At 39.4% G+C, this 12,006-nt stretch overlaps 1 protein-coding gene across 2 annotated transcripts; it reads right to left on the reverse strand.

The window, feature by feature from the left end:
- Window positions 1-1,030: 1,030 nt before the first annotated feature.
- dnaja3a (DnaJ heat shock protein family (Hsp40) member A3a) lies at window positions 1,031-10,868 on the reverse strand. 2 transcript variants are annotated; one of them, XM_079873678.1, is made up of 11 exons: window positions 10,612-10,868; window positions 9,847-9,983; window positions 9,536-9,619; window positions 9,240-9,446; window positions 7,579-7,731; window positions 7,358-7,505; window positions 7,208-7,272; window positions 6,484-6,612; window positions 6,269-6,384; window positions 6,092-6,189; window positions 1,031-1,454 (listed from the first exon to the last, which is right to left on the reverse strand). In XM_079873678.1, exons 1-11 carry the CDS (start codon window positions 10,814-10,816, stop codon window positions 1,432-1,434), a joined length of 1,365 nt encoding a protein of 454 aa, XP_079729804.1. In that variant the 5' UTR covers window positions 10,817-10,868; the 3' UTR covers window positions 1,031-1,431. The 2 variants fall into 2 exon arrangements, with proteins under 2 accessions (XP_079729804.1, XP_079729803.1); XM_079873677.1 differs by lacking the exon at window positions 1,031-1,454 and adding an exon at window positions 5,642-5,746 and having other exon boundaries at window positions 10,612-10,861.
- Between the last annotated feature and the right edge of the window lie 1,138 nt (window positions 10,869-12,006).

Here is a 12,006-nt window from a genome sequence, read left to right on the forward strand (position 1 = left end):
TCTGTAAATGTTAGAAAGTCGTGCAAATATTTCCATTTTACTGCTAAACTTCACATTGAACGAGCGCTGCTGCGCGCAATAATTCTGAGTAAATGTAGCCTACATTTTGCTTGGAAAATTAACATGCGATATTTTATAACACCAGAAATATCTTCTAACGATAATAATTTATCTTTAGGATGCAGGATAATTTGCGATGAACTTATAGCTCATACTCCTAGCCTATATTTTATACCTAAAAATTTAACATATTAATTCAGAGAAAGAGATTTTTAAGAGTAGGCTAAATGAGTTTGAACTATTTTAAGTTTGCTTTATGAAACCGAATCAACCGACAATAAGTCTGACTAACCAAAATAAGCCTGGCTTGTATTCTAATCTTGTTTTATGAAACAGGCAGCCCTCAGGTGATATTGGGTATTTACTGATCATAAATATGATCATTAAATACTGCATCACCAACACTGCAATACTATAGCGCTGTTGTAACAATCATATATTTCCTAAAATCTACTAAACTATAGTAAGTTATATCAAATAAAAAAAAATGAGACAAGTTACTTGCTAAGTTTAAGACAATTACTTTCCACAAGCTTTAAACTTTAAACCAATTACATTTCTGCCCCTGCCAACATAGTTGTGAAGTTAAAACCTTATTAAATTGAGTGTCCTTCACATATAAAATAATTTTATTTTAAGACAATGTAATGTTTATTTTGTTTTACAGTAAAGTATTAACAACTAATATACTAATTTTAACAATACAATTAGGGTGGGTTTTGAAGTAAAAATAAAATACTTTTTTTGTGAATGATAATTAATGCATCAGAAAGCTACACTATATACTTTATAATACACTATATATTCAACAACATAAACAGTCATTTATATGTTACACAGAGATTTTATTACTTATTGCATATTTATCTCTACAATAACATTAAATTTATTTGAATATTAACAGTGGTCTATGTACACTGCAAATGAAGCAGATGGATGTAACATTCAGTGACAAACAGCACAAACATGATAAATCTGAAACGTTTATTGTTACTGAAGTAAAGAGTTCTCATCCGTTTGTCAATCACTTCATCTCAGAATATCAGAAAACGAAAGAACTGACTACGTAACACCTTAACGTAAAATTACAGACCAAAGACCATTTTGGTGCTAAGGCTGACATCACAATGTTTCAGGTAAGACGGGTGCATGTGCGTAAATCATATTCCTCTGGGATTTGGAGGAATCGTCTCTTAGAAGTCCATGATAGATCCAGAGCTCTTCATTGCCACCATCATGTGTAGTTTCTGATGAGGGATCAAGATGAATTCAATGCTGCAAGTGTCCGACAACAGAAGACTCGTCTCCTCCTCTTGTGTGTTCATCAGGTTTTACAGTGAACCTGAATCTCCACAAGCAAGACCAAGTCTCTTAATTTCCAGTGGATCTTTTACCTGTAAAGACAAACAAATGGAAGAATGAATCTATGAGATGCAAAAGATCAGGGGTTTACAATTTTTCAAATGCCATGAACCTCCCAAAATGATAATCTTCACGTGAGAGACCCCATCCTAAAATTTAAGAGGCATCTATACAGTTTCTTGTATAAAGACCCTATTAATCCAGTGTAAGTATTTAAATGTCTAAAATATTATTTGGAAAATATTTAGTTTCTAGTTACATTTTTTTTTTCCAACTCATTAATGCTATTATGGGTGTAACTTTCTTGGTAAAAAAAAAGAAAGAATCGAACCGTACCGATGTCAACCCATGGTTCGGCACGCACTCGCACCGCGGTTCATCTCAAATATGACGACGCCTAGCAATCTATAATATGGTTTGTTGAAAATAAAACAGAAAGACAGACAGAGTTAGGCTAATGTATGTTTCTGTCGATGGATATACACATTATGGCTTCCCTTAAACTTTGTTCAACGCGAGTGCCGTATGCTATAATATGACCAGTCATTTTCGCCATCATCACTCAGGTGTTGATAGTGTGCGAGAGACCTGAACAGCACACACTCCTATCTGTGTTTAAACTAAACTCAGTTTTTAATGATAAAGTGAAGATTCTACACAATGTTGCTTGTAGTTTATTTGTTCTTATTTTCTTAATTTTTATTTGACAGTAGTCCTTTTTCCCCTGAACATAGCACCAAACCGTACTGAAACCATGACCCTAAAATCGTGATAAAAACCGAACATTTGAACTATTACACCCCTAGTTGTTATACTCAGGGTTCCCACTCTAAACCAAATGTCAAATTCCCTGACTTTTCCCTGACTTTCACTGACTAAAAAGATGAATTTCCATGACCTATAATGAACGGCAAAATGTGAACGGCTGCGAAGTGCACCCTCACCCATATTTGATAGCGCAATAGTAGTTTTACAAACTTTACATTTAGCTTTTCTGTCGTCTACTTTTAACACCCAGTCTTTAAATTGTTCATTTTGTAGTCAAAGCTCTTGAAATTTACATTTTCCTGGCATGTTTGCCTTAGTCGAATGCAGTCACCTGTACCTGTTAACTAAGTGATTTCCAATTGGGCGGGAAGGGAATAAATATGGCGCTCAAAATAGCCTAAGCACAACAATACAGAAAGATGTGTGAAACAGTGCGATTAAAAAAATCGGTATAGAAAAATTACATTTTGATAAATGGAAACTAAAATTTAAAGCAACAAACTAAATTCCCTGATATTCCATGACTTGGACAAAAAATATATAAAATTCCCTGACTTTCAATGTCTGGAATAGACCTTTTAAAATTCCATGACATTCCAGAAATTCCATGACCCGTGGGAACCCTGTATACTGCATTTATTTACCTATTTCTTTTAATGGAATATTATATTTAATATTATATAATATTCATTCTTTCTTTGTTCATTTACTTATGAGTAATATAGCTGCAGTCAGCCAACAAAAAAAATAATAGAGTTTATTTATTTTAATAAAAATTTTGAATATTTATTTGAATTATTTGATACTCTTTCTGTAAACATATCCACAGACGCTCTAGCCAGGGTTGCCAGGTCTGCAAAACAAAACTAGCCCAATGGCCAATTAAAAACAGACCCAAACTAGCGCAATGACCAATCAAAAACACCCCAAAAGTAGCCTAATGACTATTCCAAATAAAAAAAAAATCTACTTGCGGCAACCATTTAAAAGTATCCCAAATCTGTGGGAAAACCGTAGACTTGGCAACCCTGTCTCTAGTAGGGGTGTGCCATATCATACCGTCCACGATAATACCGGTATAAATTTTTACATGATAAAAAAGTGTCATATCGCGATATCACTGATATAGCGATGCAATGACGTATGGCGCATTACGTTCCTTAGCACGCACAATAACAACACCTGTCTGAGCGCGAGAGCAGCAAGTCAGCCTCCAATGACGATTTAGTACCTAAAAAGGAGCTACTTCAATAGTATTTTGTACATGGTGGTGGTGTGGCGCAGTGGATAAGACACATGCCTTTGGTGTGAGAGACCCGGGTTCGAATCCACTGTGCGACACCAATGTGTCCCTGAGCAAGACACTTAACCCCTAGTTGCTCCAGAGGCGTGCGACCTCTGACATATATAGCAATTGTAAGTCGCTTTGGATAAAAGCGTCAGCTAAATGAATAAATGTAAATGTAAATGTATTTTAATAATTCCCGCAGGTCTACCACTTATAATGCGGGAAATTGCCTGGACCATATTAAAATGTTTAATGTTTTTATATTATATTTAAAACGAAAAGAGGCAGGTTTGTGTTTTATATTTTGTTTTGTTTTTAATAGGCAAACGTTATGTGCAGTGAATATAATCAATACGCGTTGCATGAACCACATTTGTGTGGCTATCATGTTTAAGATTTCTTTAAATGAAAACGAAAATAGTTAGTATGGTGTTTTATCACATATTTCGTTGTCTAAAATATACAGAGATAGCCGGAGTAGCAGAGCGAGCTGAGTGACTCGCGCTGCGTCTGAAGGTGGGCGGGGTTAGGATTTCCCAAGATTTTCCATGATGAAAGTGACCAATCATAAGAGGGTCAGTGCCCTCCTTGGTTTCCGCCCCCAAATTGTCAAAAGTCATGTAGACTCGAGCGAGCAGAAATCAGCTGAGCGAGCAGAAATCAGCTGAGCGAGCAGAAATCCACTGCGCGAGCAAAACAGCACTCCGCGAGCAGAAGCCCGCCGCGCGCGAGCAGGATTCCACTGTACAAGCAGAGTTAACCTATGAGAGTATGCCAGGCGCTCGCTCGCAGCTACTTGTACACCTCTCGGTTGTTGAATTTGTGCGCGAGTACTTTTATCATGCCAGCTGAAGGTTCATTTTTGCGCGCGTGAAATAACATAATGTGCTCGTGAGCATGTCTTACACGCTCATGACATTTGACTAAAAAATGACGCCATACTGCGTCTTCTCTCTCTCTCGCTTTCAAAATGGGTTGCACAAGTCAAGCGTCGATACCACACTCTTGTGTTTAGCAGTCAGGACATGACGGAATTGTCTTTTGTCACTTGCATCGTAACTAAAGTTTATCATTTTCACTTCTTTTTAAGTCTTATCAGTTTAAACATTTGCGATTTTAAACTATTCAGTACTCTCGCGCGCTCTCTGAGAGATGTTTACTCTGCGTGCATACAGTAAAGCCGCCTCACAAACAGCTCGCGAGTAACAAAAGTTCTATTTCGCGGATTATATTGCTTTAACGGGGGAAAAAACACGCAAAATTGTGTAAAAATTCCGGTCATGGTTAGTATATTCGTAAACAGTCGGTTATGTCTGAAATAACCATAAAACGTGCGTGACAGTGTGACAGACAGTATAACAGTAATGGATCCGGGCACTAGCTCTAAAAGTGACAGCAGCCATATGTGTCTGTCATTAATGTTGTCGTCAAAACAACAAAAGATAGCTTTCATTGTAAGGAATCAGAATTAGCCTAATAGCCTTTCATTTAATTTAGTCAGGACTAGTGTTATTTTACATTTGATTACCTTATTCAGTTTCTGTAGTATTTCTGAATAGTGTTAGACCTACCCAAAAACGTTTCTCTTTATTTGTATCTTTATTATTTTGTATATGTTTTGCTACTTTTTTCAATTTAATTCAAAGATTGAAATCAAGCTTCCTTGTGTTGTGTAAACTCTGAAATACAAAATTACCCAATTGTAAAAACACAATGAGTGAGCAAACATTTAGGTGAGATAAATGTAATAAAAAAATTTGTCAAATTTTTTTTTTATATCGTCATAAATATCATTATCGCAAATATTCTTGAAATATCGTGATATAATTTTGAGGCTATATCGCCCACCCCTAGTCTCTAGCATTCCTTAGCGTTAGCTAGCATTCCTAGCCCAGTTTGAAAACCCCTGCAATAGATATTGAATGTAGTTAATAAGTCTTACAAATAACTTCAAAGCTTATTAAATAACATTAATCTACTTTCACATATATTCACACATTAAGTGAGTTTCAGGTGTCCAAATGCTATTTTGGAGGATTCAGAGTCACAGACAGCCGCAAACCAGATACTGAACCACAGTAATAACATTTTACTTAAGCTTTTCCAATCCCTAAAATCATTCAAATGGTTTTCAGGGAGTCGTATCTTAAAACAAATCATCATACCTGCTTTGTGGCTGTCAGGAGGAGCTAAACATTTTCTTTAATTTGGAGAAAAAGCCCTTGTCTTTCTGTTTGTGCCCTGTCCCAGTCTGAGTACCGCCCCCTCCTGGACAGAGACAGGCACTGGTTTTAACATGACCGCCCCAGATTCCACTGTAAACGTGACAGAACTAACGGAGCTTTTCCACTGTGTGATACGACTCGGCTCGCTTTGCTTTTCCACTGCAGTTAGTACCGCTTCAAAGTGGGCGGGATTATAGACTGATTGTGCGTTTGGGTCTCGTGCTGCAAATTCAATGACTCTGGTATTGCCGATTCTCTCTGACCAATCAGTGATCTGCAGTGCTTACACATCACATTTTAGTATCGGTACGGCTCGCTTGGAACCTCAGCCGAGGTGGCACTATTTAATTGAGCCATACCGAGCAGTGGAAAAGCGCAATAACACTACCTGTAGTGGTGCTGGTCACGCCATTGACGGTTCCCTCCACATCGGTCTCGTCCTCCGCGTAGCTCATCATAAGGCCTCGTTGTCGGTCTGTCAACATCCTGGACAGGAGACAAACGGATGGATCAGTTATTTTAAAGTTCAACAGTGACATAAAACATCATATGTAAGAAGTCTTACTTGGGGATTTTGATCTTGACGTGGACGTAGTGGTCACCGTATCCGTAGCCGCTGACCCGCGGTATACCTTTTCCTGAGAGCCGGATCCTCTGGTCGGTCTGGATTCCAGCTGGGATCTACGGGAACATTCACTGAGTGAATGACTGTTTACATGCATAAGAACATCCGAATTAGTTTTAGAATATGGTCATGTTAACATCACCAAGATGTCCCACCGAGAGATTGACGGTCTCGTTCAGTCCTTGCGCTCTGACCGTGCCGCCCAATATGGCCTGAGCCACAGAGATCATGACGTCAGAGTGGATGTCAGCGCCATCTCTCCTGAAGATCGGACTCTTCTGGACCTGAGAACATCGACACGGATGATTAGCATAGAGTACTGGGATCTGGGATTACAGATCCTGCTAAACACAGTCTATTCAATGGAAACAGACACTTGACTGAACCATCACTGAATATACTTAAACTGGACTATGTAATTTCAGTTATTTCAAAGCCTAAAACAGCAAATGAACCAAAACCCACAAAACTTACACTGACCAAGGAGATTTTACACTGGAGGAACGTTTTCATAGTTCCTACAACTATTGGCGGAAGTACCTGCTTTCCGCTGTGTTCACGCTGCAGAAACTGGGAATGATTTTAGCTATAGGAACGCCTGTTGAGAGGACTAGCTCTTACTTTAGAGTAGGGTCTTATCTAGCACAATAGGAACTACTAGTAACATAAGTGTATGGTGATTGGCTGAACACATGCCATAACAAAACACAGGCACCCACCAATTTTGCAACCAGGAAAACGTCCCTAAGGGGATAATGTAATCCTCTGTGGAACTGCCCTGTTGGCTAGTTCCTATAACCACCTGGTGCGAAAGCCCTTCATGTAATCACTTGACGTGCTTATAGACTTCCTAAAACCTCAACGCCGTGATATACTCACTCTGAACGTAATGAAGATCTCTTTCTTCCCCACAGGCATTCGGACCGTCTGCCCATCTTCAATTCCTGAACAACACAGTAAGCAAAAGCTCAAAACTCAACTCCTCTACTTAACCTGTCTCACTTCCCCAAAGACGACTGGCTCACTCACCAGCAGGAACAGGCACTGTGACGGTTCTCCTCTGTTTGGTCAGTCCCGTTCCTCGACACGCCGTACAGGGCGATGTGACGACCGAGCCCTTCCCGCCACAGCGCCGGCAGGTGGACCGCATCACGAAAGGCCCCGTGTTCACCGTCTCCTACAAGGACAAACGCTACGTTGAGTTACTGGACATGTCTAAACGACGGGACGTGCTCGAGGGCATCACTTACCATGCCAGTCCCGTTGCAGTTCCCGCAGTGCTGGACTTTAGATCCGGGCTCATGGCCTCGTCCGTCACAGCGCTGACACGCGCCCTCCACGCTGACGGTAATCTCCTTATTCACTCCTTTGGCAGCCTGTGCGAACGTGAGCTCCATGACATACTGTTAACAAACAGAATAGATTGTTTATGGATATATGAGAGCATCAACTGACAGAATCACAGAATACAGGCATAACAATGGAATTTACTGTGTAACGCGGAATGTCACGGAATTCGGCCAAATTTGGAATAACAAATCAAAATTAGGGCTGTACAATAAATCAAATTCAAATTGTGATAAATCTGCAAAAAGGACTGCTATTGAAATCAGAAGTCTGCATGTTTTGTGTGTTTCAAAGTGGATGAACGGCACAGTTTGGTCTACTATACATACTCAAGTACGCTAATGCTAGTGGTGTTTTCAGCGTCTCACTATATGAACACGTGAACTTCATCTCCAGAGCTGCTCTGAGAGTTAACAAAATTTAATTGAAGAACCTTTTCATAGTTCCTAGAACCATTGGCGGAAGTACCCGGATTTGGGCGTGCTCGCACCGCATGAACTAGGACCGATTTTAATTCTAGGAACTCCTTTTGGAGGAACTAATTTACCTTCAGAGTAAGGTCTTAACCAGCACTATAGGAACTACTAGTGATGTTAGTGTATGCTGATTGGCCGAATGCAAGTGAAACACCAGCACCCGCCATTAAAATAAAGCTGTGTAAACACACAGATTAGCCTATACATTTACTCCAGAAACTAACTCTACGAACATGGAAAACGGTGATAGATGGACCTCTAAAACTGTACTCTAAGGAGAAACTCCAACGCAACTTTGAGGGGACCAAGCTAAACATGATTATGATTATGTATTTCTGCTCAGCTAGCGACACTGGATATCAACCACACGGCATACGCTAATACCTTTTCATTACTGTCTCCTTTCTATGTATAACAGTTCTATCTAATAACGTATTAGACAGGACTGTTAAACAGATCGTAAACTAATGAACACGGAGATTGCGAGCACTGTGAGCTCAGGCTCTGGCGTTCTCAGTGCCGTCAAAATAAAGGTCCGCCGCGCTATCAAAATAAAAGTCACACCAACAAGCGCGGCTTAGGTCACTTCAGAGTTCCTACTGGCGTTGTGAATGCAACCAGACAATCAGTAAAAAAAAATAAAAAATAATACAGTTACCTTGAAGAATTTATTATAAAAATATTACTATTGCATTGTAAAATCTACTTATCAAAGTAATAACCATAAAAAATAATAATTATATATTCGTTATTATTTTAAAGAGAATTATAAGAGATTCTAATATTCAAGTTTTATTTTACACAGTAAAGTTCTGTTGTGCAGCACTTATTTGACAAGGAAAATAAATAGGTAAAAAATGGCAAAAAAAGGCAAAATGTTACTTTTTCTTTTGATTGCATTTTTAAAACTGACTAAATTTAGTTTTACGAACTCATTCAGACATGCTTTTTAATGACTAAAATTGAATTAAACCATTCAAACAGAATCAGAAATCAGAAAAATGTAAACAGAACAAAATAAAAGTCCAGCTTCCGTAACATCGGCTGCACAGAAAAGCGATATATCTACAGAGGAGACCATATCTGACCTCTTGTGGCTGATCGAAGATGGCATTGAAATCCCCGAAGCCTCGCGCTCCGGAAAACTCGCCAAAGATCTTGCGGAAAAGCTCCTCTGGGTCGATGCTGGCTCCTCCGCCCCAGTACTGCTGATGTCCCGCGCCGGCCTGACCCGCATCGAACCCGGCGGAGCCATACGTGTCGTACTGTTTCCTCTTCCCCTCGTCACTGAGCACCTGAGGACAAATCATCAGGACAACGGAAACGCATTATTTCAGCTGGACTCGGATATCAGAACAAGCTTTGGAGGAGAGAAGCTTCAAACCTCGTAGGCTTCGGCCAGCTGCGCAAACTTCTCCTTAGCTTGAGGGTCGTCTTTGTTAGTGTCTGGATGATACTTCTTTGCCATCTGAATGGGGACAGAATGAACCATGGTCAAAAGCCAGAAATTACACCGGGGCTAGTTGTCACACACTTTACTTCAGTGATTATTTGGTCTAAATTTACCACTGCTTTACAAAAAAAAGCTATTTACCATTTTCATTGTTACTTCCCAGGAAAAGAGATACCCAAATAGTTGTGACAACTAGCCCCGGTCTATATAGAAGGCAAACTCACACTAATCAGGTGTCTTACCTGGTAATAAGCTTTCTTAATCTCCTTCTGTGTTGCAGAGCGTGGGACTCCTAAGATCTGGTAGAAGTCCTGTTTTCTCGCAGGAGAGCTGGTGTGGAACGACATCTTGCACATGAGATGAGAAGAAGGGCCCACGGCTGTGACACACAATACTATTATTACTTATAATTCCAATTATGAACAGCATATTTACTTTGGTTTTACTACTGTAACATGCAGCAACTACAGCATTTTTACAACAAATACCGACTTCGGGACAGGTCAGGTCTTTTCTAGGAACCAGATGGAAACAGAGATCTACCATTGTGAAACTGAGCAAAACACCACACCACATCACATCACAACCATCATACTAAGGGGTATTTTGAAAATTCTTCGTAATAATAATAATAATAACGCATAGTTAGTCCAGCTGACAGTCACTGCTAAACTGCAACAAGGTCAGAGAATTTTCTGGAAAATGAGGCAAACCAAGTCTATGATTTCTCATCAGGTCCAAACTCCTATTCACACATTATCGATTAGGTAAGTTAGTTCTTGATCAATGATGTGATTATGTGCATGTATTGATCTGAGCTCCATGTTTGCTTTCTGACCTAACGTTACATGTTGCAATTGCATGTATATATGGTTATACATCCTTCCTCATGTCATCTAACATGTGAAGCTGAATCTATATCGATCAGCTCGGACCTGATTTTTAAACGTCGTTTAAGACGAGTTAGTAGTTTGTATGCAGTTGGATGCCCAGGCCTTCTCTCTCACCTGTCATGCCTCTCAATGTCACCGCGCTCCCGGCTCCTCCAGCGACCCCGCGGCGCGTTGCCCAGATCTGCCGGCCCGACAGCGTCGAGACGCGCCTGTAGGCGTCATGTGCCCTGGAGATGAAGGGTGAGCAGGCCCGTGTGTGGCTGCAGGACACGGCCACTGTGATCCAGCGTGCGGAGCTGCGAGCCGCTGAACACGCCATCTTTGCCACTCACTGACACGAGAGCGACTGCGCATGTGCACTGCGAGCGGCACACGCATGCGCATTACTGTTAAGAGGGAGATTCTTGGTTAGCCTGGCGATTTCTTTATGGACGCATGTGAACTGAAATAGAGTGGACGGGCTCGTGCATTTGCTGTCAATGAAACTGAGGAAAAACTATGAAATTCTGTGGAATTTTTGTTTAATGCATCTCAACATTAAACACAATTATATAGTGAAATACGAGTTAAAAGCCAAAATAATTAAAACCTATCTATCTATCTATCTATCTATCTATCTATCTATATATCTATCTATCTATCTATCTATCTATCTATCTATCTATCTATCTATCTATCTATCTATCTATCTATCTATCTATCTATCTATCTATCTATCTATCTATCTGTCTGTCTATCTATCTTTAGAAATGTTTATTTATTTATTTACTTGCTTATGAAATATGTGGGTGAGCATGATTGAGAACATGTTACACAATAGTGCAAAGCATTTGCAATGAGAAATTGCTTTTATGATGTGCACAACTGATTAGATGACGTGGTTGAACAAGTAGTTTGAGAATTTCAGTTGTGATCTGAGAAATGTACCAACGTGACCGAGAAAAACTGTAACAGGCATTATAAACATTGCATGTCAGATACTTATGTAATAACCATGCATGTCTGACAGGTTTTAAGAACTGAATGGATCATTTTTGCATGTGATGGCTCACACAATGAAATAATGTTTAGAAGTTGTGAAGAGTTTGACAGTTTGTGCATGTTTGACATGTATTAGGCCTACTGTGCAACTTATAGATGATTGCACGTATGTGCCAAAGTGAACAAAATAGGCTTATTATTGTTCAGAGATCTGAATTAATTATTTTAAAGAAAAAAAAAATTAATTCGAGAATTGAGCCAAAGCAACTGAGAAAAACAAGTGTCTAATATTTTTTTCAAACAGGGTAATTTTTTTTTGTTGTTGTCAATTTTCAATTTATTTTAGAGGAGGATAGGGTACATGAACTAACTGTTTTTTATTTTTATATTTGTATAAATATCATAACTATAGGCTATAGCTATTGGAGACCATTCTGCATTTTTGTAAGTGAACCCTCCATTAAAAGCACCGACTGCGTTTTTATTTCGCAGACATGACACAATACTGCGTGATTTACTGAACGGCCC

This window comes from Squalius cephalus, assembly GCF_949319135.1.
Source record: "Squalius cephalus genome assembly, chromosome: 1".
In the NCBI taxonomy this organism is placed as follows: Eukaryota; Metazoa; Chordata; class Actinopteri; order Cypriniformes; family Leuciscidae; genus Squalius; species Squalius cephalus.

Coding starts and splice junctions, on each gene's coding strand:
- dnaja3a (XM_079873677.1), bottom strand. CDS start 10,816: ATGGCGTGTTCAGCGGCTCGCAGCTCCGCACGCTGGATCACAGTGGCC. Junction 9,620..9,846: donor TTAAGAAAGCTTATTACCAG/GTAAGACACCTG, acceptor GTCCCCATTCAG/ATGGCAAAGAAGTATCATCC. Junction 6,613..7,207: donor AGATCTTCATTACGTTCAGA/GTGAGTATATCA, acceptor CGATGTTCTCAG/GTCCAGAAGAGTCCGATCTT.